Source organism: Eleginops maclovinus, chromosome 1 (assembly GCF_036324505.1).
Source record: "Eleginops maclovinus isolate JMC-PN-2008 ecotype Puerto Natales chromosome 1, JC_Emac_rtc_rv5, whole genome shotgun sequence".
Classification (NCBI taxonomy): Eukaryota; Metazoa; Chordata; class Actinopteri; order Perciformes; family Eleginopidae; genus Eleginops; species Eleginops maclovinus.
The window spans coordinates 22,706,016-22,732,548 of record NC_086349.1 but is presented as its reverse complement, the minus strand read 5'-3'; the positions used below and the strand labels follow the sequence as shown (position 1 = coordinate 22,732,548).

Here is a 26,533-nt window from a genome sequence, read left to right as displayed (position 1 = left end):
CTATTTGGGGACATCAGTATGTTTACACAATGACGTCATGGGGAGCTCTGACTCTTAAGGGACAAAAAATTGTGCCGAAAAACCAACATGTTTGTGTGTGTGTGTGTGTGTGTGTGTGTGTGTGTGTGTGTGTGTGTGTGTGTGTGTGTGTGTGTGTGTGTGTGTGTGTGTGTGTGTGTGTGTGTGTGTGTGTGTGTGTATTTGTGAATGACTTACTGTCATGTTCTTGTTCCACCTCAACATTTCCCAGGACCATGGCTGGAACACCAAAGGCTGAGGCCAACACCCACACACAGATATTCACCACCTAAAGACATGATAACATGATGGTCAATGATAGATTTACAACTACTTACACAGAAAAGTGGTTTTATATATATATTATTCAAAAACACTTAAATGTACAAGCTTGAAACGTCTATTTGCATGTGTAAGAACAACAAGCACTCTGAGGGCAGTAAGTCTGTCCCATTTTATTCCCGGTATTCACCAGTAAAACGTCACTACTAATAACAATAACTGTGTTTACTTGAGGCTAACCATTTGAAAAGTAGTAGTTTGAATAATTTGTACCTTGTTTAGCAATGACATCACTGTTCAAATGCACATCAGCTAACTGGTAAACCTAAATCAAACAATCATTGTGCCTCTATACCATTGTGGGACCACCTACATTACCTCAAACCAACTGCAGACATTTCCGTCATTGGGGCGTGCAATGATTATATCATAAGCGAGTGACATCACTTGAAGCAATGAGATAGACATTGCACTGATTAGTTTGAAGCCACAAAAGGACTTTGTTCGAATGTGCATTTGTATCCCCAACAAACTTTGATGTGTAAAATCCATTTCGTTCTAAGTAACGTGGTTTAATCTCTTTATAGCATGTGCATCATCAGTGACTCTGATGAGGAGGATTGTGCAGAAGAGCTGTCAGAACCCTGCCAATCATCTTCTGTTTTGTTTCAGTGTTTCTTCATTTTGTCAGTTCTTATCAGCACGTGAAAAGGTCTGTTTCTCGCAAAGTCATCACATGACCAGAGGCCTACTTGTCAAAGTCAGTTGGAGGAATTGGTCTAATTGATTACACTTTTATTTTCCTATACCCTTATATCTAGAGGTTACCACAGGAATTACAGTTCATGCCAGTATATAGATGTATAAACAGGCCACAAATATTATGTAACACACTGCAATATCAGTTCTGCATTTCTTATTTACCACAATTACTGCACAGCTGTAGACACATCAACAGCTGTGCAGTAATTGCATTAGATAATCTGAGTTATTTGATTATGAAACCTCTTGCTTTATTTACTCTCAGCTTTCTGATTAGGACTAAATGTAAAGACTGCAAAAGCGCATACACACATTTAAAAAAACAACAGGCAGCTTGGCTAAGACATATCATACAAATCGGAGTTTTTCATTCCATTTATCATTCCATCGCCCTATCGCAATTTAAAATGATTTCTAGTTTTCAAACATCTGCAGCCACATCCGCTTGTTCAGCATACAAGTCTGTGGTATTATATCACATTTGAAAATGATGCCTGTATCAGTTAATCTTCATTTTCTTGTGAGTTTCCCAACATGAGAGCACACACAAAGACATTGTTATGGATTCACGGACTGCCACTGCAGGGACAATACTGAAGGTGTGAAGGATTTAAAGAGGGAAATATCTCACTCTGAAATGAAACAGTTTTACCTTGGCCTTGTGAGGAGTCCTCATGTCCAGTGCTTTGACAGGGTGACAGACAGCCACATATCTGTCCATACTCATCACCGTCAGGGTGAAGGTGCTGGTGAACATGTTGTAGTAGTCGATAGACACCACCGCCTTGCACAGAGCATTCCCGAACGGCCAGAAGCCCAGGAACACGTCTGTGCCCTAAAACAAACATCAACAAGTCAAAGAATGAGCATAGAAATACAGCTGCAAGCAGAAGAGAGAACATTCTCTCCTCTGTTATATAACTTTTGCACTCAATTATCCAATGAAGTGGAAAAAACTCATAAACTTGTAAAAACCCTGATGCTGGCGAAGCAGCAGAATCAAAATGAGATTTTATTTTCTCCACAGAACATGTAAAATAAAACGATATCTACATAATATATCACAGTTCAAGTCTGAGTGAGTAGTTATGACCAGGGTAGGACACAATACAAGCTACATGTTTAGTAAAATCAAGGACTCACTAGATAATGCTGCTTTTTTAAAGAATTCAATCATGTTTTAATGCTTAGTCTGCATCGCTTATAATCTTGTTCCCTAAGTCATCAATCATTAATAAATCCTGATTAAAACAAGCCCAATTCTGGTACCAGAACAAGGGTACTTTTTTAGTGCTATCACATAGAGTTACTATGAAACCACGCTGAAGGTGAAAGACATTAGGCTTTTTTCCAGCTTTGAAAAAGATGCCATTACCACGGTGACGAATATTGATGTCACTCGTAATCTTGTCAAACTAATTGAACCAGCAGCAGCATCACACATGAGCAGAATGCCAATTGTACAACTTAATTAATGGTTAGGCTGTGATGGTGTTTGTTGACATTCGTTTGAACTTTCCATCTTTAAACACAGCAGCCCCTTTGGGTATTAAAGCAAAGTGATGCCTGATATGAATGGTAAGCAAATGCGTCTACCACATCTGTACCAACATTTTCCAAGATTAATCCCTAAGGGGAGATTCAGTTTTTCACTCTGGTGTTAGTTTATAATTACAAACATAGGCCCAAATTACACACATGCACAAATCCTCTGATGAAGAGGTGGCAGAGCAAAAGTGACACCGGCAATGTCCAAGAGGCTAACTGGCACCTCTACAACTACCAGTCAACACTATTTTGGGACTAATCAGGACTTTAACTGGCCAAGCGAAGTCCCTACAGACTAAGTGCCTATTACTGCCGCCCAAGATCTTATATATCAGCTACATTCTGAGACCTCATTAAACATTCATTTATATTTTGGTTTTAATTTCATCTTAAGAGTGGGCAAAAAGAGTAGTTGAGGAAATGTGTAATAAGTCTACTTTTAAATACTTGTGTTGTGTGTGTAGTCGACAGTAGGATTCAAGGGTTTTTACTCTGAGATGCACAACAGCTACAGTGTAGTTTTGGAATTGAACATCTTGAAGATCCCGAGCTCCTCCAACATATTATACGTATAATGACATAAGACAATAATAAAATAAAACTAAAAAATAGTAGTAGTTATATTAAATCATCAATCCTTAGAGTAAAATAGTGCAGATATTATGTTACACCAGTCTAGAAGTAGTGCAGATGAAGTATATACATGTAAGAATAATAAATATACACAATAGTAGTACCTGGAAAGGTAAAGTCGCCAAGAACAAGGAGTCAGCAAGAGCCAGGTTAAAGATGTAGATGTTGGTGGCTGTCTTCATCTTTGTGTATCTGTGTGGAGAAAAAAAAGCACAGAAACACAGAAGTTCAGTCAGATGAGAAAGATGGTAACAAGCCGCTTACTGAAGGTCACAAACACATTTTATGTAACACCTTATTCAAGCGTCTGCAGCCAAGTCCAGTCTGCAGTCTGCACAACAGAGACACCCTGGGTCTGTGCTTCGTGCCATTACAATGCACAGAGTGTCTTTGTGAGGTGATGCTGCTAAAATTTATGTTTGTTTTATCTAGATCACCTTGAAGGAGAGTGAGGACATTGTTACCATGAACGTTGACTACTGGTGTAGATCTATCCGAGCAGCTCGTTAGACATTGTGACTTTGGGCTTTTATTTTCAGTTCTGCATTTTACGTTTTATAATATTCAAATGAGATGATAAGTAAAGGATACTGCCACAAGTTCACACAAGACCGTCACTCGCCAGAAAGTCATGCAATGATTCCCTAGTTGTAAAAAGTACAAAACAAATGATCAAATATTTCTCAAATCCGGCCAACTAAAGTAACCTCGACAAGACTCTTCCTAAATCAGGTAATTGGTAAAACATTGAAAGACCTCTTAAGGCATCTATTCAAACTCAAGGTTTAAAGAGCAAGAGGATTTCCAGTGAGCTATAATTGCTTTAACATGTTGTGTTGTTTTGGTGGCACTAGACGAGTCGAAAGGTTAAGTGATCATTGGTTATATGAAAACGGTTCATCCTGTGCCCCCAGGAATTAAAAAAAGATATCCTAGGGGATACGTGGATTTTTTGGACAGACTTTTGTCTTGACGTGTCGTTTCCCCTGAAGTGAGTTCTTTTTGGTTGGGTAAAGGCTCAGCAGCGGTCTGATGTAACCCCGTGGTTTTTGTTGCCACTCTGTTTGTTTGTCTCTTTTATGTGTTCAAGGGTCTGATGGTCCATAGTCTGCGCTGCCCTGAGGGATCCCCGGATTTTATTCAATCTTGTCTCGCTAAAATAAAAACAAGAAATTCGGGTGATAGTTTCTTGGATCATACACAAACACACACACACACACACACACACACACACACACACACACGATAGACATAGATACACGTTTCTCCTTTCTGCCTTTGGACTATGTTGGGAAGAATATTTGACCTGACTCTTAAAAACTGAATGTTGAATTGAAGTAAAAACAGGTTTACTTTAAAAAATGTAGATAGATAATAAAAGAGGCATTCATTTTGTGAGTGTGTGTAGATTGTATCTTGCTGCCACTTTCTGCTTCAGCTGCCCTGAATAAAAACTTCACAAAAACGCATTGCAGTCAAATGTTTCCGCCTCACCCCTCCACCCTCTACTCCTCCCCCACTCCCGTATAGTTTGGCCTCGGGCTCTTTAGCACTTTTCGTTTTTTCCTGAAAACCTCCCCTTATTTCTTTCCCTCTTTTTTATCCATCTTCCCCTTTGACTCCTTTTTTTCTTTCTCATACTCGTCCCCCTCACCCCATCAATTTCAAACTTTAGAAGACGTTCACTGTACTCAACACCTCCTTCCCTTTTTTCAGGTCCTTCTCTCATCTGTTCCCTTGCGTCTCCACATCTGTCTCTTTCAGTCTGTAATCCTTTCATCCCTTGTATTAACCTTCCCCTAACTTTTAGTTCTCTGTATCTTTCCTGCTCTTCACTTGTTATCTTTATGATTGCTCTCATCCTTCCTGCCTTTGTCTGCATTGCATCTGCACATGTAAGAAAGATTACTTCCTAAGATAAGATACTTTTATGATACTCGATGCCTAACATATCTAAGACTCAAAGATCAAAATTAAGAGACACTGAAGAATATGCAAATTCCACACCAATTGTCGAATTGGCAGCATAAGAAGGACAGGAGTGTGTATAGGCACCTGTTGCTTTCAATTTGATTTGACTTGTATAGAAAAAACCTTTTAAAATAGTCAAATCTGAATCTTCTGCTCTTTTGCTTTTTACCTCGTCTCTTTATGTGTTTCTTTTCCCACTTCTCTCCTACCTTCATCCCATCCTGCTAAACCTCCTCAATTGTGTTCAGTTTATGTCCTTCTTCTTAACCTCCCATCACTGTTTCAATTCCTTTTTGAACCCTTTCTCTTCATCTTGTATATCCTTTTCCACCTCCTTCACTTATCCAACTAAATCTCCTTCTTTATTCTCTCTTTTATCGTGAGTATATCTTGCCTCATCGCCTCTGATTCTCCACTTCTCTTTATGGCTTCATGTCCTTCTCCTCTTCCAGCTCTTTCCATCCCAACGTATATCCCCCTTTTCTCTCTGAATACTGAAGACTTGCTGGCAGGAGATTCTTCACAGAGAATATTTCATATCTGTCCGTCTTCCCTCCCCTCTTTACATGAGGGACCAAGCCAAATCCACCCGACCCCTCTAAATCTGTCTTTTTCTCGGCTTCAGAACATCTTGTCATCTCTCTTCATATGTCGTGAGGTCTTTCTTGTCTCCTGCCCTTCTGTCTCTCCGGCTCGAGAGCGATATGCTCTCTATGTCTATTGGCATTTGCTACCTCCCAATATTCAGCCCTGTTCCCTAGACTATGTAATTTCCTCTTACTCCCTTCCTTTCTTTCTCCCTCTTTGTCGTGCAGCGAAGATTTGATTGCATTAAAATTACGAGTTAAAAGCTCCTGGCAGGAAAGGCAGCAGCAGAGAAGAGAATACTAGAAGAAGAAAGGACAGAAAGGCAAGCCCTGAGCAAAGTTAAGAAACAGTCTATAAAGGACCGTGTGTATACGACAAAGATGTATAGGAAACGATCACATATGTTCTTTTAACTTAGCTTCAAGAGGGGAACTTTTGTGCAGCTGTACAGTCGTAACAGCATGCAGGAAGTTGTATCATCGTGTTCTCTTGATCATAAAGAAACGTGTTGTTTATTTCATGAACACTGGAAAGCGTTCAAATATAAAGAATGAAAAGGAATAAAAAATAAGTATTGATGAACAACACTTTTCTGCAAAAACACACCTTAAAAAGCAGAGAAATACACAAGCAAAAGAATAAAGAATAATCCTTACATGTTTTGAAAAATGTGTTTGCCATGCCAAAGACAAGGACAATTTTGCTGCAGCTCAATTAGTTGCCAGGAAGTGTTTATAAATGTACTCACGCATGAGCTTGGTTTTTTTATTGTTCCAAGATCAAGAAAAATAGCTGAAAACCAACTCAAACATGTTCGGTTTTTCTAGCTTAATCTAGCTGGATCTGATCCTCATCCATCAAATATTTTGATTTAGGTTTACCACCTCAGCCAGAGACTGCATGATGAGCAGCTTGCAGAGACTTGTGTACTGATACCATGAATTTGACTTTGTGAGGAGACCCTGTGTATAAAGGTGTCACAAAGGTGATGTAAAAAAAGGAGTAACTGACGCAGGATTTGATCAAAAACTCAGGCTTCAGAAGAACTCATGTTCATCAATTCATTCATTACCTTATTACTTTCATCTGAACTAAACCCCATCAAGGATTAAACAGAGAATCGGAGACGGGATCAAAGTGTTGCTGTGGATTCAAACCGCTCCATCTGTGTGAGCACAGCAGTCAGCCCGGATCTCTCCCCCTCTGTGCATATTACTTACATTCCTCAAAAGCAGCGGTAGCACACTAATCTGTTAGACTCAGTCTTGTTAGCATTCACTGTCTGCTTGCACTTAACGAATCCCACCATCTCCAAAATAAGCATGAAATATTGAGAAATCCTTTAAAGCCGGTTTTCTGCTTGGTGCCACTGCGCTAACACTCCTTCAGCCAGCTAATACCTCAGCTCTCACTCTAATTCTTTTTTGACTACTTGTTATCATAGAAACACTCAGACTAAATGAGATAGCATGAGACAGGCTGCTTATTTTGCCGTACTGTAGGTCACAGACACACCCAACATCTTAACTTAGCGTCGACAGCCAAGTCACATCTGCATGACAGGTAAACACACTGTGGAACTGCAGGTATGTGATTGCTTGAGTTGACACAATTAAAACTATAAATAGGAGAAAAAATAGTAAACTGAAGTCAACTCCACATGTTCTCCTTTGATTAAAGCAATAGAACTAGCGCTTCTGGGTCCCTGCTCTCAGAGACAAAACAACCTATGCATGAATGTTTACTTTTCTGTGTAAAAAAAATGGTTGCTAACAGGTAGCTAAATGAGAATGCTAGATGTCATCAAGCCGACATTAGCCGCCTTTAGCTTTAGAAGTGGTGACGGGAAGCCATGCGACTATTTTGTAGTTTGATTGTAGTGTTACGTTAGCCTTTTACTTCTGATGATCGCAGTGCCTATGCAAAATTATGAAGGGGCGTTAATATGTGGAATTAATCACATCATAAACCTTTGTTGGCCACAGTTGCAGGATTCCAATATCGAATGGAAAAAATGGATTGCTTTGTGTTGAGGGATGATTGGCCTATGGAAATGATTCATCTCTTCAACACTCTATTGGTCTTACATTAACAACCACAATTTAAAAAAAAAAACCTTTAAGGCAACAACAGTTCTAACAACTTTTAAAAGCTTTCTCCTAAAAGTCATGAGGTCTTTAAAACCACATCCTCTCGGGGGCAGGAGTGTTGTCAGAAAACAGTCATGGCATAAAAGATTATAAGATTGGTAGGTTAGAGATGTTTTTCAAAGGAAAGACGATGTTATATGCAGTATATAAAAAAACTTGCAAAAACTACCATGAGGCAAATGCATGATCTGGGGTATGGGGCTTCATAAATGAAACAGATTTGACTTGACTATACTCCCTTTCCCTGGGTCTTTCTTTGTTTCCCCCCAAGAGGTAAAGTGGTCTCAGCCAGGTTTAAGCTCAGCAGCAGCCTGATGTTTCTGCTCTTTGTTTCTGTCATGTTACGTTTCTTCAGCAATCTGTTGGTAAACTGGAGGCAGTATTCCCAGTCCTATGTTCCACTTTCTGATTCACTAAGGCCTGATAGCATTCAGAGGCTGTCTTTATTTCAGTAATACCACATGCTCTCTAAAAACAAAAGCATGAAGTATTGAGCCGTTCATTAAAAGGGCTTACTGCCTCATGCCTATCTTACTCTGTTTTCTCTCTTTGCCGGCTAATTCAAAAGATATCTCCCTAATTCTCATGATACGGGTCCTCATATAAACACAAAGACCGGTATTATCCTTTGAACAAAATGCAATCTGCAGGCTAATACCAGCATGGCTGAAGCTCCCAGCGGTTTGGACAGAGACCAGTGAAATTCAGCTAAAATAATAAACTTTGGGGAAGATAAAAACCCATTTTGAAATGAGTGTGATGTAAGCTAACACTACTTAATTACAGGACAATCAGTGAGCAAATGTACCAAGATGAGCTTTTCATAATTGAAAAACATGCGTCAAACATACCGACTTGCAATCCTGTTATTTCCAGCTGGACAGTAATTATAATTGTCCTTTTGTCAAAAAACCTTTAGCTAATTCTAATCCTAATTCATATCTTCTTTTTTTTTAACTCTACTGTATTCGTTCTTTCTGTTTCCCAAGGATAGAGCAGCCAGCTTTCTGCTCAGATCCCAAATAATTTAATATCCCTCTGTATTTCACTTCTAACCCGGAGCCTGTGATCTATGTTAAGTTTCACTCTCCCCCCTTTGACTGCATCTTTCCCTTTTTTTATATATCACCTTTCATCTTCATGTTAATGACACTGATGTTTGTAATTGTAATAAATGCATTTAATGGATAACGCCTATGAACACATTGATAGCAGATAAGGAAAAGCTTCATGGTGTATAATTGTGTATGGACAAGATTTAGGTATTTATTAATAATGCATATCTACAAGAAGACGGAAAACTTTTAGAGATTATTTTAAGAGACTAAACAGTGTGGGTTTGTTGGAAGGTGTTGTATTTTAGATCCTTATCATAATTTGTTAGGCAATAAACAAGCATATTTTTATATTAATAGCATTTAAAGAAAATTAAAAAACGTAGGTTCAGAAATACAGGATATGAGGGCAAGATGGTTTTAATTGAGAACAAAATGTTAAGTCATGGTTTGGCATTGTGATCTTTATGTATTGTTAACAAAAGATTACTTTTTGACCAGGAACCAATTATTATATCAAGGTGTTTCTTCCACCAATTCAAATCATGTCTGCCTTTCATGCTACCTATAACTTGTGTGATCCTTTCTTAGCAGAAATAATCACACAAGTTATAGGTAGGTCCTTACGACTCACTGAAACCAGTACCATCAGAGGCTCATTTTCTGTCCCCCTCGTTCCTTTCTTCCTCTCTTTACATGTGTATCTCTGACAGACTTCTCTTTTTCTCCATTTCTCACCCCGCTTCTTCTCTCCATTTAAACGGGGAGGAGGAAGAAGGATGAAAGGAGTCGATCAGATGAGTCTTTCATCTGCCGTGCTGTTCCGTTTCAAATATTAATAATCACTTTGAATTATTCACAAACTGCCGGTCTGCACAGTGTCGGCTTGAAAGAGCTGTCGCACACTGGCACAGATGTGTGTGTGTGTGTGTGTAACAGGACATACTCAACTTAATAGGGATCGCTTAATATAGCAGAACATATGGATAAACTACTAAGTAGAATATCTAAGTAATCATCCATGACATTTTGAAAGAAATAAGTCCTTTTGCGTGTATATAACATACAGACAACAGGGAAGCTGTACTCGAAACATAAAGAATGGGGAAAAAATACACCTAAATAAATGATGCAGCAAAGGGAGTAAAAAATTCAAACACTACTCATAGTCTTTCTAGAGGCCATATCATTGAGCCTAGTCAGAACAGGGTTATTGTGAAATGTATAACATGTGCATTTGAGCAGCAAATGTCAGTATTCACCACGAGTTGCATCGACGAAAAAGTCCTGAACGATGGTATCCTGCGTTGTTCATTCAGGAATATATAAGCATTAGCTACTTGGCTCGTTTTGGCACCAAAGAAACTTGACAGCCTCTCAAGGATCAACAACTAAACTTGAGAACATAAAGTCGGCCCCATTTGAAATATCTTCAAAATGAAGATGAGCAACCGTTAGCTCATGTTCAATCAAGACTCCTATGAACAAAAACACAACTGAACTGCTTATGAATGCTACCGGCGTTCACTGCATAAGATCCTTAGAATTAAAGGGAGCACTTTAATTCATCCATCAAGCTTTGTGTCTGACTAAAACCATCATCTCCTCTTTAGTCTACGTCTTTTTTCAGTGTTCTGAGAAAAAGGGCTTCTTGCTGCAGACGAATGCCTCTTTACAACACAAAAAACACTTCAAAATACAACTGTCATCTGACACATTGAAGCAGACAATGAACTGACCCTGGACACAAAGATGAGTTCAAGGTGATCAGAGTGAAAAAAGTTTCCCCACACTTCTTTTCAGCTTTGTAGATGCAGAGGCTTTCATTATCTGGCAAAACGTAATCGGCTGCGAATGTGGAAAATATTGTGTTATAACTCTGAACACTTAAACCACTTTAGTTTGTTTTAATGATTGAATAAGAAGAGGTTGATGTGAGATATCAGCTGCATTCAACTGAATAAATTGCATCTTTTCTTACAGCCGAAAGCTCCAGAACAAAGTATCACCCTTATTTGACGGATCCATCTACCATTAGCCATATTACATATAGAAAGCTACAAATCCCCTTAAAGCCTTGCAGGATATTGTTGTTTTATATATCCCTTGGTTTAAATAGTCACAATGTATAGGAACCAATTAATAGTAAATGTTAATACATGTTTTATGTAGTACTAGCTAGAGTGGATAGCAGACAATGAAAACTGCTCTCCCAAAGACGATCATGGCATGCCCTTAAATTTGTTATTTGACTTCAATGACGAAGGGTTGTATAGAGTAGAATAAAACAAGGTCAGTCTATTATTTTTTTTACAGTCTAAGGTAACTGTCCCCCTAAAGCCCCATTAGAGAGCAGAAGTCTTACATTCTCCCAATTGTTTGCTGAACAAAAATACATTTCACAATAAATCATTTTCTTTCTGCTTTGTCTCTTTGAGCCTTATCCAATCCCTCCCTTTGTGCTTTCATGACAGATTCATAAGGACTTATTATCTGTATCCTGCTCCAATTTAAAGCCCTGTGTGCCTTCGGAGGAAAGAGCTCCTGAAGAATAGCCTTACTTGATGACAATCACAGTATCCAATTCACGGTCCCCGGCTGCAGCAGAGGTACCGCTGCAGTGTTATTATCACAGTTCTCCTCTGGTGACATCGTCAGCCCTATTCTTCAAGGTCTTTAAGAGTCTCTGAAAGCAATCCAAAGGATGTACGATTATCTCTGCCTAGCTGAGGAGGAGGATTCAAGGTGTCGAGCAAGAAGGATTACGGAACATGTATCCTGATGATGCAAATTCAAAGTGTAGGCACGTTTTGTGAGGATTACAATGATCACAGTTCAACCATACACACTTAAGGAATTAACTCATGGATGCTTACAGAGCTGTCCTTTTGTTTTTGTGGCAGCCAGAGTGTTGTACTCCCATAAAGTTGGATGCTCTGGATGTAAAAGGCCATTAAATCTGAAGGAATAGCATCTTTTTGTAAGACTTGCACTGAATCAGTCAGGGGTAGGTGCTCTACCTGATCTGCCCCTGAACTATGGGACAACAGGTTGCTGAGAGTCTGAGAGGGCCGCAATGGAGCACAATATGCATCCTGTGACCACCCGACCTAACTTTAACCTGTGTCTTGCCAACACCTATGCCATTACCATGCATTACCTTCCCTAGTACATTGATCATGGGAGTCATTAAACTCAAAACAGACTACACTTACTGTAGGTATTTTCCCAATTACATTTGAACATTTAATTTCCAGTTTTAATCCCATTGAGCCTCATTTATAAATGGCTATTAACCGTTTGGATGTTGATTCAGTGGCTAGTAATTTGAAGTTGTTCATTGAGAGTAAAGCTCCACCGTTTCCTCATTCATCCCTCTCCCTCTGCAGTCCCACCGGTCACAATAATAGAGCACACACACACACATGAACACACACATGAACACACACACACAATGCTTATACAGACATCGAAATCAAAAGCCCACTTTATTATCATTATCGGAACTTAATCCAGAGGAAAAAAGACTTGAGTAGCTGATAAGCACATGAGAGGACACAACAAGCATGCACACACATACACACACACACACACACACACACACACACACACACACACACACACACACACACACACACACACACACACACACACACACACACACACACACACACACACACACACACACACACACACGATAATTCACCTTCAGGGATAATCACAGATTGAATTAATTCTTTGACACTACTCTACCCACCAGGATTGTGTTTCTTCATTTAAGTATTACCAGTATTTCTACAGTTACAATTAGTGACAGGTCTTAATGACTCCTGGCAATATGAGTAGGAAGCAAAGCCCCAAGGGAAATGTTTATATAATCACATGTAAATGTATTCATAAAGTATGAGACAATTACCTAACGTGTAGCAAGTCTTACTTATCTTAAAAAACCCTTTCATAAATTCAAATATATAGCGGAGATGTATCACACAATTCCCTCTAGCAAGTGAGGTGTTGCTGATTAGTATGTACCTGAGGAACATGGTAAACATGAAGGCATCCGAAGCCACCATTATATTTTCCTCATGTCAACCAAGTAACTAATCAATCAGTCACACGCACTCACGCACACGATTCCATCCACTTCTTGTGTCTCTGTAGTGTTCCTTCCACATGTAATCGTCAATGACTGCTGCAATATAGAATCTTCCTCAAAAGGAAGCTCCAGGGGTGTGTACACCATTAATATCTCTTCGGGTCTGTGTATTGTTTGTGTTCTGGTTGTGAAATGAGAGTACAGGCTGACAGTGAAATGTTGCAAACAATATGGAGCCATAACACTTGATCTACAAGACAAATATCTCAAATGATGCTTTGTGTGTACTGACCATTTGACTCTATGTTCACTTTGTTTGTGGTTAATGTCACAGTATTCTCAATCTGAAACAGGGCTAACTAGCCTGCCTGCTTATTAACTGATTTCAATTCAATACAAATAGCTTTATTGGTATGACCACAATGACATACAGTATTGCCGATAGGGTAATTCAGTTTATTTTCCTCTGCAAGTTATATTTACAGCTACGAAAAGCAATCAGGCTCAGAAACTGTGACGTCTGCTGTCTGTCTGTCTATCAATCTCCCCATCTCCGTTTCAGTAGTGCGGACAACAGCGTACCTTCATTTCACAATTTATTTTTCCTCGTGTCAACATAATAACAAATCGATCAATCACACACACAATCACCGTTCAAACCACTCGCAGTGTTGCTCTTTCATGTTGTCTCCTTTTATCTCAAATTGCAGTTTAGCTGCAATAAGAGCCTTTCTGTTAAGAAAGCTCCACTCGATGATCCGTGTGGAAGGATGGTAAACATCAATTTATCAAAGGCACTGCCTAGTTTGACAGAGACACAACTTTTTTGCATTTCAAATACAAATGTAAACCACTTCTAAGCTCAAAGCCTCGGTGAAACGAAAACATGTAACTGACACATTGATGAAAGTGAAATGTCACAAGTCAGAATGTTCTATTGTTTTTGCATACCTCGATTTCAGGTCTTAAGTTGGGCGTTTTTATTCTCCCATGCAGTGTTTAGTTGGTGTTGGAAATTACCCCAAAATGTTTTCCAAGACATGGCTTAATTGGCTGTTTTAGTTCTTTGTGTGGCCTTTTTAGGCCTGATACATGTGATCCATTTTAATGTGAACAAACAATCAAAACTCTACTTTGTTATTCACCATGGTGCGATTTAAGGTTGTGTGATAAGGACTTAATTGTGTTTCTTACATCAACACATAATCCCAGTTGATAAAATAACAAATTGCCAGCAAGATAATTTTTTTTCTGCGAGAAGATTCTTGAACAACACCAGCTGAAAGTGATTTCCCCTGATGCTTTTAAAGAAGGCTGTAAAAGAACATGGGAGATAAGGGAGAGACGAGCTACTTTTTGTCCTCAAAGAAATTCCTACTACCGAGTGTTTTATTTGGGAACTTCACTTTTAGCCCAGTGTTCAAATGTGCCCATCGCTTGAGAGGGAGCCACAGCGACACAAAACAAGATTGTATATCTTATTGGTTTAATTCTCCAAGCACGGCTGTGAGAACAGGATCTTGCTCTCATCCTTACAGACTGAGATGATGAAGAGCAGCCATTGCTAGCTACACTGAAATTTGGTGTTCGGTAAGGACACAGATGGGACATTTTCCCTTCAAACAGAAGTTGAAAATTGAAGGATAACAGGACTGGAATCACCAGTGTTAGATCTTTTTCCCATCATCTCCCTCAGTGTAAAACATCACAGACTGGCAGATTATAACGCTGACATCAACACTGAAGACCTTTCAAGCAGTTTACCATGATCCCATTTGTTTTATTCAGTGTTGTTCTTCGCTGTACGTAAAACGATGCAGAAAGGCATTGTGATTAAGGCCTGGTTCATGCAAATCCCTGATTGGTGGTTATCTAACTATAAAACTATGAAGCATGTGTGTGTGTCTTTGTTTGTGTGTGTCGTTCCTTCTTATATTTCCTGAAAACATTCATCTGATGCATAGGTATATTGTGTGGGAGCTAAAGAAAAGAGCTGTTGAAATTGGTTACATTTTCCCACACGACAGATTTAATAATATTAAACTTTGAATAAACAAGCGGAGAGCGCTCTGAGCTGCCAGATGCTGGGTTTACAAAACTGAAAAGAAATGGTTGCCATATTGCCAAAACAACAGACGTTAATTAACACACGTCAACACTGCAATTCAAAGAAATGAGCTGCTATTCAGTCTGGCTGGAGAAGATTCTAAATGAGCAGCTAGTCATCCATTGAAATATACATTTAGCTATCATATTAGTCCATATGAAAAAAATATTGAGTTACAAACTAATGTTTTGATCGTACCAGAAGGAGACTCAAGCTTAATTAACAAAAACAAGGATAACGTTTGACTTGAGACAATTCTTAGAAAATATTTGCTTTTGTCACACTTCAAGAAGATACGTAGTACAATTAGAATTTGATTGATTTCTTTCAGCTCTAGTTCAGTCTCTGCTGAAGCGAATATACATCCATGCTTGCCTACAATTCCAGCATAACACTTATTCACACAGGGAAACATTAAAAACGTCAACACTTTAAATTGCATTTAGAAGTTGGACATTCCTTAAATTTTATAGGTCACATTCCCCAAAAGTCGGAGAGTGATACTGGTAAGACGTTTACGAAAAGGTTAAGTTGCCCTTTAACACTGGAATGTTTATATAAAACAGAGTGATCATTTAAATCAACTGACCATCTGTTCATGTTCAATCTGCAAAAAGTGACAAATTAGTCTCACGCTCCTTTCAAAACGATCACAGCTGTGACTTTGCCGCTCGTCTTTCACTTTAAATCTCATGGTCCCGTTTAAGGCGTGTGTCACTTTGACTACCTTCTTTCTTTTTTTGTTCTCTTTCTGTCTCCAAACAATGACACAAACACTCGGCCTTGTCTATTCTTATCTTTGTTTGCCAGGGAATCATCTTAATTGGCGTTAAAACTGTAAGCCATGAGCACAGCACGGAGCTATTCAGGAAACAGTGAGAGGCAGAAAAATGCATTGAAGCTGTTGAAGCAGATATGACTTAAGTGTACTTCAAGATGTTAGACTTAACATAACTTAACAGTAAGAGCTAGAAGTACTAGCTAGAAGTACTAGAGCAAGCGAAAAGGGAAAGGTAAAAACTAGCGAGCAACAAAGTCTTTCCTGTTTAATACAGCAACAAGTACACAAGAGGGCAAATTAAAGCTGATAAGGCTGGTACGAAATTAAAGCATTCCCTGTCAAAACATCTTCATTGTTACTTAGTTCTTGAGCTTCTACAAAAGGCCCAAACTATTTCAGAATGACTTCAATTCATGGGCAGGTTAGCTCAGAAAATAGAGCTTACCAGGAAAAAAAAAGACAGCATGTGAGCCCAATTTATTCTAGATGGCAAAACATTTAAAACAGGCACTGAAAACCTTTGTGAGAAAAAGACCCGGGCTGTTCTGAAAAAAAAGGTAAGACATTTCACAGTGAAGATATTGACATTACTCAAGCAGCCTTGATTTATTCCAAGCTCAGACCATACCTCACTGCTTCCTAATGAGGCCTGCTGCTAATTTATAACCCCTGCTGAATAACAATATTTTGATTAAGTATGCATTTAGAGGCTTACAATCTAAAGCAGGCAAAAAAGGCAATCAATAAGTGTCTCTTTTACAGTGCGGTCATTGGAGAAAACTTTCTTCAAATGGGATTCAATGCTTTCAAGGTCTCTTTAGAGGAAAATTACCTCTCAGCTGAATGTGTTTAGTAAATCATGTGGTGTTAGTGTGCATGCACTGCCTGTCAGCATCAACGTGTTACTTTGTCATACTGTGATTGTGTTTGAATTACTAGAAAGCATTTGCTGCCACATCAACAAGTCCTTCCAATCAATCCCAGACCATGCATAGGTTCATTGGATGGATTAGAAAAAGGGGTCATCATTTTTCTTTCTACCCGGCTACATTAAACGGTGGCGATAATAACAAGGCCTTTAATTTGAAATCAACCATACCAACCCAAGATTTCCTGCAAGGTAATTTAAGTTAACTGATCCTTTAACCAGGACCACTACTACATGCCAGAACCCCAACCCCAATCCTAGCCTGATTATTACATGTAAAGCAAACCTTAACTCAACAGTACATGGTTTATAATAACCAGACTTGGGTTGATGGGATTGGAGTCCCCATAATGTAACTTTGTGAGAAGCTCTATCACAAAAATACATTGAATGCAGTATTTAATCAGACCAACATTTACATTACTTGCTTTTTAAAGCTATGTGATTATCTCTGAAATATAACAGAACTATAAAGACGATATTCTTTGCATTAATCTTATACCCTGACTTGTGTAATATTGAGTTAAACTGCATGTCTTTTGCAACTTAGACGCCTTGACACACAAAGGCCTGATTAAAATTTGATTATACTTGATTAAATCAGTTACACGTAACTGAAAGGGCCCTTGAAGGGATACAGAAGACTTCCTCTCCATCTGGTTCACGCACATCGTGTCATGAGAATGTAAAGCGCTCGCCTCATTATCTTAAAAAGGCAGGCACGAACTGAGATCTGAGGACATTACAGAGAGAAGACTTTACCCTGGGATGTGACGTTCATTAGAGCTTCACCTGCCAATCTGCCATAGTCAGCATCTGCACATGTGTGAGCGTGGACATGCACACACACACACACGCAAACACACACACACACACACACACACACACACACACGAGTCATGCAACACCTCGCACCCACACAGCAGTGCAGCCTAGGTACAGCCATGGCAGCTTGTAAATAATTAACGATTTTCTTATAAATCTCGGTGCGGGATATGGAAGCGCTGTGAGTGCTTGGTCAGCCGGCATTTACTTATTTGACAGCTTTTTCATTGCAGTTGCCAGCAGGCCAGCCTTGCTCAAAGCTCTGCCAAAAACATTAGAATGCCAACTTCCTGATTGCTGACTGCTGTCTCCTGGAATATATTGTGCATTATCACAAAACCTTTTAACTCCAGTGGACATAACACCCAATGCTTTTAGCCAGCCAGGCCCGGGTAAAGGACCTCATCAAGGTTGTTGATGAAGACCTACGGCCGCAGGGAAACAGACCTGTAACCTTTATGTTAACGGAGAGGATGAAGCACCATTAAAGCAACCTCTCACCTCACCTCTTCACTTTCAACCACACACATTGTTCTCTCCACCTCTTCACTAAGCTCTAGCTGCTGACTTTAGATGTTACCACAGTTTATCTGAGCAAGGCTACTCATTTATTTTATTCCATTAAAAGTGTTTTTCAGCTTGGTTTCTTTCAAACATGTGCCAATTGAATTAAGTTGCCCTTACTCTTTTTTTATTAAGCTTTACTAATCTTTCATCTTGCGTGTTTGCATGAACATATCTGGACACTTCCAAAGACCAAAGCATAACTGAAATTCTCTCCTCTCTTCTCTGTTTTTAAGGTAGAAGAACAAAAAAACTGGCTGTCTGAATTAACCTGAAAATGCTCAATTTGATCGGTGCCTCTCTTTAAGCCTAGTCCGTCCTGATTGGTTGTCAAGAAAAATGTTGCACTCCTTTACAAATCAAGTTCTCAAGCCCTTGGTTGAGACACTCACTCATATGATCAACCTCAGAATTACATGGGAAGGGGAGGGAAATCTGATCTGAATGGCCTGACAAAACCTGTGATTTTTTATTTATAAAACGCACAGAAAAACTGACCACAGGTTGTCTTATTTTTCAGTTTATGTTAAATCTCACCAAAAATAGTGTCAGCATGGGTATAGCATATAGTGAACCAGTCTTTGCTTTGGATGATCCTAAATGAAGGGGTGTCTACAGATCCGTTAGCAGGTCGAGCATTGGCCAAATTTCCTCGCCAGTAGCTATGTTGGACTTTTCTGTGAGAATTGAAGACAAAGGAAAAAAATACAAATGAGCACTCAGAGATGGCAGTCGCCACTGCAGACACAGCATGGACAAACAGCAGAGAAACAATCCAACAGGGATATAGTCAATATGCAGCAAACTCACGAGGACAATAATGCCTTTTTCTTTCAGACGTATAAATATGTCAATTTAGCAACCAAAAGCAGAAATTAACCATGCATTTATTACATCACAACTCAGTAACAACTATTTAAAGCGTATCAAGAAATTTCTTTCATTGATCATGAACCCTTCGTCATACTCCCCTGTGCTCACGGTGATGTCAAACATCTAGACAACAAAAAGCAGGTTTTCTGCTTGATCAACAGCAGCTTCCTGCTTGTGAAAATGATTTCAGTAGTCACCTCGTTTAACTCTCAACTTATATCGATATGGCATGTTTGAGTCCAAACATGTCCACCATCACCCTATCATCACGCTATTGCTGGCATGCATCAGAAATTGTGGAAGCGTTTTTGAACCCTGTCATGGTGCTTTGAAGAACGTGTGAGCAGTACCTCAAGTTGTGATGCTTGCAGATCCTCCAGCTTGGCTTGAATGGTGAAAAGTGTTGGCAACAGCTCACCATAATAGCATGCAGATTGCCCTTGAAGCCGATCTATTGAGATGGCAATCGGTCGTAACACTCTGCAAAATTCCTCAATGTAGTCCAGTTCGACTTCCCTGAATGGTGGAAGTTGCAGGGCAGTCATGGCATCAGGGAGCTTGTCACGCAAGAATGACAACTGACTCAAGGAGTCATGCAGAGAATTCCACCTTGTAATGCAGGGTGTCTTGAGTTGCTGCTCGATTACTTTGCCTAGCGTTTCAGCACTCTTTGGTCTGCCAGATGCTGTCCATAATGCTGAGCACTTCGCCATCGTTGAATGATTCAGCCTGCTGAGAGTTGCATTGCTAGTGATCGATTTCTTGACATCAGTAGTTGAGATTAAACTCAGAGTATGTGTCGCACACCGGAGGTGTGGTGGTAAAATGATGGAACACTCAGATGCTTCTTCTCTCTCAGGATCTATGACCAGGAAGGACAGCTCATCGTCCAGCTCTTCAACTTCATCTGGGTCATTTGTTTTTCCAGTGACACTGAACTCTTTAAAGGCCTTTGCAAAGTTGGATGCATTATCAGTAACTGTAGACACAATGGTGTCTGAAGACAGCCCATATTCTGTGTGAATCTCATCCAACAGTTCTGCTATTCGGTTATAAGTATGGGGGCTGGGAAAATGCCTAACGGCAAGAGCGGCTGACTGCCTTTCCAGCGTGTCTCCATTGATCCAATGTACTGTTGCTCCCAAATAACTGGTTTTCTTTGTTGACCAAATATCCACTGTTGTACAAACACGGCGAACATTTTTAAGCGTCTCTTTTAGGAATGCTTTTTTTGTTGCAAATTCTTCATCAATCCGTCGTCCGAGTGTCCGTCTGGACATTACATTGGCACCTGGGTGAAGTCCCTGCACAAGCTCGATGAATTCTGTTTGTTCAACGGTGGCTAATGAGTGCATTCCTTTGACAACAAAGGATTTCACAAGGGAGTCGACTTTACTTTGTGATATTGTTGGGCTAGCATGGTCAAACAAACGAGTCTGCCTTAATGATGTTTTGGCTTTCTTCTGCTGGCCACTTGCACTTTCCTTTTTGTAATTTTCAAATTCCTGTAGATTCTCTGGGTGTTTTCTTTTCAAATGTGTCTTGAAATTTGTTGTTGCTTGATAAGAGCCACAAATAATGGCTTTCTTGGTTGTGCACAGCTGACACTCAGCTTCTATCTTTCCACTTGGATTTTGAGATACTACTTTGAAGAATTTCCCATCCAATATGGCACACCTAGGCCCAGTGGTACCTTCTGAAGATGTGGTGGCTTGAGGCTCACCTGACGCCTCTTCATCATCATGATTGTCACTCATCTCAGTTCAGTGGGACATCCTCTATTTCAAACGAAATTGTCAAAAAAAAAGTTGTTAGTCAGTTACTCTTCAACAGACACACACTTAAATCACATCATAAAAAAAGGAAAAACAATTAAATCCGAAACTGACTACTATATGCACTTGCATGAAAGGGCTCTTCTAACCTGCCAAGTGAAATATTACCTAGGATACTAATGATAAAGCGTTTGGAAGTGGAAAAACTAAAAGCCAGAGGTGTCAAAAGTAAAAGTAAAAGTACATTTTCTGGTGTAAGTACAACACTAGCACGTGGTAGCCTATTACATAGCTGTTAGACCATTTACTCCATTGTACCTAATGGGATAGATAGACTGCGTTGTTACTGAAAAACACTTCTAACAATCTAACAAGGACCCACCACAAACTTGATCCAACCAGTGTAGTCAGCTGATCGTAAGACAAGTACACAGGTCTACTGGTTACTCAGATAAGTTACCTGTGTTGGAAGGAAACTGTGTTTCTTTTCTTTCTTTTTTTTTTAACTTTTACTTTTGACATCTCTGCTAACAGCTGAGCTAAGCTCCATGCACAAAACTAACTACTATGCGCCATAACAGGCAGTGACTCCAAATCTAGTGATCTACAGATACTGAATTAGTTTTCAATAAATACAAATATAAAATAAATAATATGCCCTAGAAATGCTTAATACAGCCTACTGTATTGGTCTCTAATGGACTATTAAAAAAAAAAAAAGCCAAGTGTGAATATGATTTTAGAAGCTAAATGTGTAGTTTAAGATTATATAAAAGTGGGTTTTCAAGGATCCTCCCTAGCTTTGGTTGGAGCTCTAACAGGAACTGAATCTCCATATAATTAGTTAGTATGAATCAACATAGAAGACTTAATATTATTCAGAAATGCTTAGACCTAGCCTACTGCTCTATGATGGACATTTGTCAAGTGGCCCAAGCCCCTAAACAACACAATTTTCTCACGTTTTTTCACAATAAATAAATAAGTACTTTATTGACAGGTTATAGTTATGGATCGTTCTGGGCTCAAAACATTGTTATGAGCCCAGTTTAGCCTATCTCATTCTTTCGTTTGGTAATAGAATTTGGTACCGAGTGGAAAAGGAATTCGCCAGCTCGAGGTCTTGCCGTGGGAGGGAACATGCCTGCGAGGGCTCCTACAACATCACTAGGCCGATACAGGGGCTATTACGGGTTTAAACACAAAACTGGCGTTATTTGTTTTATTGGGGGTCATAGAAACGGGTCCTTTCTCGTTTAACATCAAATAATATGGCCGTGTTCCTCTACCGTTTCATCCAATTTAAAATTGGATCTCCTAACTGTCCTCAGTGAGAGTGACTAATTTAATCACCATATCTTACGTTTAGTACTAGTTTACCTTTTGCGAGTCAAGCATTCATGTTTGACCTCTCTGGTCTATATTTGATAAGCTACCTAGGCTACACTCTCAGAAACTTGCTCAATTTCGCTGACCTAAGCAATTTGACTGACCGTCATTTATCAACCCCTGCCTATCAAACACTCATCATTCAAGAGAAAGCTAACACTCGAAAATAGTCTAGTGCTTATGGTGTAATTCTGTTGACAATGTGTGTGGGAAGACTGTAGCATTTTTTTTATACAAAACATTTCACCTTAGTGTTGTTTCATGCCTCGAAAAGCCAGCAACAGAGCCGTGTAGGTGCAGGTCCTCTTCACTGCTGTAGTAGTGATGACTGCTGACGTCGCGGAGAAAAAATGGTCGCGTTCAAGTCTCGATTGGGCGTGTCACGTGATTTACGTCTTGACCCAAAGATCTCTGGTGATTCGCTTAGTTTTACTGATTTAAAAAAAAGGTTTTTTGCAAAGTATTTTTGTATTTAAAATACCCAAATACAGCACCTCAAAGTATTTAAATACAAACTACATTTCATTTTTTCCAATCTTGTAAAAATACAAAATGCAAAATACTGAAAAGTATTTTAAATACGTATTTCAAATACATGTAGTTAAAATACTGCCCAGCTCTGGGTGTTGGTAGGCACTCCATATTCCCAAATGTGTGTGCAGAGTAACTCAAAAGTGATCTTGGATTATTGTTCAACTCTATATTGGTTTGCCACGATGTTTCCATAACAACAGAACAAAATTCAATTACTGTTAGAAAGTATTTGCTATATTCATTTTTCCTCATGCTTTCTCTATCAAGTGTTTCTAAAGCCATACATAGAGATAGGATGATCAAACTAAATGTATGTGTGTCACATATTCTTAGGACAAAATTCTATTTCTAGAAAACAGCTAACAAAAAACGTAAAGAAAAGGATGTTTTGAAACGCATAAGAGATCTGGAAAGACTTGCAGTCTGCAGGTGAACAGTTGATGCAAGATCAGAACCTAGAAGACAGTACCTTTAATCTCACCCTGTATGTTTGACAGAGTGTGCGTAGGAGGAGGGAGAAGGAAGGTTGCTGCAGTCTTTGAAAGTTTTCATATCTGTGATGTTAGAGTTAGGAAAAAGGTCAGCAAAGGTTTAAAGTTTTCCTAAGAAACTTTCCCCAGAGTTTGATGGTAGACATTTTTTTTTACATGTTTCTAGATTGATGACTGCACCAAATAAATATGAGCTGAGTGGTTATAGCTATAGCTTCCATGCTTGGCTTGATGATCCTAATTTGAAGCGGTAGGCGTTGATTTACTAAGGCAGATCCGTTAAGCAGGTCCGAAAGCATTTGCCATAATTTACCTCATTGAAGTTTAAGCCTAATGTCATTTGGGTTACTTTTTTTTAGTGCGTAATTAAGTATGGAAGAGGGAAATGTAAATTTATACAAATGAGACCTGAAACTGATTGTCGTCCCCGACTGAGAGACGCAGCAGGTGAAAACATTGCATTGAGAAAATGCAGCACTACAGGAATATAGTCAATTGTACAGGCACTTATCTACAGGTTTTATAACAAATGCTATTTCTGTGTTTGTCTTTTCAGACGTTCAAAATGACCAGCAGAACATTTAAACCATGCAGGTGTTATTTACATCACAACTCTCAGTAAACACTACATTTAAAAGACTCATCGTTTAGCAGTCATTTTCTTCTTCATTTATCATGACCCTTAGCTCATACATCCCCTGTGTTTTAAACATCACACAACACAGGATGGATGTACAAAGCACATAGGAAAACAAACAAAAAGCAGGGGGGGTTTTTGTCTTTTGATCAACAAGCTGACCTTCCATCTTTGTGAAAATATTTCAGTCAGTCTCCCGTTCAGTCCAAACTGTATTATCCTCGACTATCACCTGTTTGAGTCAACATTCCCCACCAAGCCATCATCCTACCTATCATCACGCTATTGTTCTGAGGGCATGGGTGTAATCATGTGTGAAATTAGTTTGGATAAGGTTTGATGGTCCTCTGTGTCCCAATGGATACGTTTCAAAGCCCATCTAATTACATACTGGAGCAGAAGAGCAGGAGAGCACGAGACCAATGACCTGTGGCCTGCTTATCTGCTAATGAAGATCATCGGAGAGTTTTGGTACCAATTATTTCTTTCTGTAAATTGTGTAACAATTCAGGGTTGAAAATGGAAATGTAGTTCCAATGTTTACAGTTCAAATGTTTACTTTTTGGACAACTGATAAAAAAGAAAATACAGGAGAGCTCATTTGTAGAAAGTGGGTTTATCTCAATTAAATCTGTATTTTTGTATCACCTATTTGGAAGATCCTAGCAATTCTACTAGATCTGTGTTATAATTTAGCTCAGGTTCAAAGTGCATCAGACCATCACAAGGAACAAACACACAACATAATAGATCAGTAGGATTAGTTGAACTGTGATTGTATGCTCATTTCAACAAACGTGCAAGGTTGTTGTTTGTCTCCGTCTGGCCTAGGCTATACAAATCCTTAGGAGAAAGTCTGCCTGTTTCTTAACCTTAACCATCTCCTGCTGCAGAAACTGTGAATCCTGTCTTCACCCTCCTGAGGGGCTCCACACCGCCCCGTCCTCTCACATCTTTATCTTCCGTGTTTTGTCTTTACCTCCTCCATCTTCCCCTTGATGTTTCCCCTCTGCCTCTTGTCACCTCCGATGTAATCACTATCCCTCGCTCTGCTTTTCGCTATGTCTCTCTTGACCTAAACCTCTCCTTTCCACTGGCTCCACATCTTTAACCTTTCCCTCACTTATCGTTCTTTTTCGTTCTTCAGTCCTCTTTGTCTTTTCTCAGATTGCAGGATTGGAAAACAATCTGAAAAGGTCTTACACCTTTCCTTTTCCACCATTATTTTTCCTCCTGTTTGCTCTGTCTACCCACCACCTCTATCCACATAACACTGAGCCAACAAGTACTCAATTAGGGAGGATGACCCTACCAATATTGGACCAACAAGTACCCAATTAGGGAGCAACAACCTTTCCCATTTGTCCTCTCATGCTCTCCTTCAATCTCATGTATTAGTTCCCTGTTATCTCCTTCCACTCCTCTTTAGTTCTCCTTAGCCCACATAGAGATGATTGGAAGATTTTGGAGGTTAGATTATGGACAGTCTTGGTTTGTGAAAGTGAAAATCTTTTAGCTCGCTTCTGACCACAAACACCTTCCAGGGACCATTGTTTCTGGGACAAGAGAACCGGAAGTGGTTCAATGCTTTGTCTTTTTAGGGGTTTAAGGACTCATTACTGCACTACCTAATTGTGTTTATAGGACGCAGAGGTGATTCATACTGTGAAAGGTGTTCTAAATATGAGTGTCCAAATTATTGTTATGTGGGTAGTTTCCACCTTAATTGCTAAGAATTAAACTTAAATTCAATCCGTGACCGAGACATCTTTGCTCGTGCTTTCTTTGTTCGGAAAGCAAATAATGCAACTGTTTATTTCCCTAATATATTTATATTACTTGTACTGAATAATTTCAATGAAGTACATATTTGTTGCATACGCTCATTAACTGACTCATTCACATATTTGAAGGACTATGGTTTGTGACTATATAGATCTATACTGCTGTCCATTCTGCTGTGTTCCCTCTCTCCCCTTCAGCTTTCCCCTGTCCCTTCCTGAAGGCCTTAATCAGGTGTGCATTGGACTCAGGTGGAGAAAAGGGGTCAGGGCCCAAGGGGAACAAAGGGAGATGGAAATGTTTGGTAGAGGAGGAGAAAAAGAGTTTTGGACGGTGAGGAAGTCAGGAAAAAAGGGGAGCCTTTAGCTAGAGGGGGTTCTTTAATTGTGGAGAGAGTTAACCTGTATGTTAACCTGTATGTTAACCTGGGATATAGGGCTGGCAGGAGGAGCCTTTAGAGCCCCGGAACCAGACTCAAACACAGCGTCAACCCCTATTTTTCCTTTGGACAGCGGCCGGTGAGCATGGTTTTTTTACAAGTTTTTACCCTCCTGGAATATATTTGTGTTGAGTGACTTTGGTACTTTTTTTCGGCCTATCCTAAAGACTGCAATTTAAGTTGGATATTTTATTGAGAAATGTTTGTGCTTTTGTTGGAGGTGTGTGTATGTTCTGGGCTCATTAAACTGTGTATTAGCAGCCAGACCTACATTGATTCGGGTTTAGTTGGGGGGGGGAACATTA

The 26,533-nt window shown here is 39.4% G+C and overlaps 1 protein-coding gene across 1 annotated transcript in view; it reads right to left on the bottom strand.

Annotated features, from left to right (window-relative positions):
* Nucleotides 1-26,533, bottom strand: part of oprl1 (opiate receptor-like 1) — a 68,624-nt gene that overhangs the window by 21,398 nt on the left and 20,693 nt on the right. The window contains exons 3-5 of the mRNA XM_063886333.1: nt 3,348-3,435; nt 1,715-1,897; nt 217-307 (exon numbers count right to left, since the gene is read on the bottom strand). Coding sequence (XP_063742403.1) covers nt 217-307; nt 1,715-1,897; nt 3,348-3,435 — 362 coding nt within the window. The remainder of the gene's footprint in view (nt 1-216; nt 308-1,714; nt 1,898-3,347; nt 3,436-26,533) is intronic.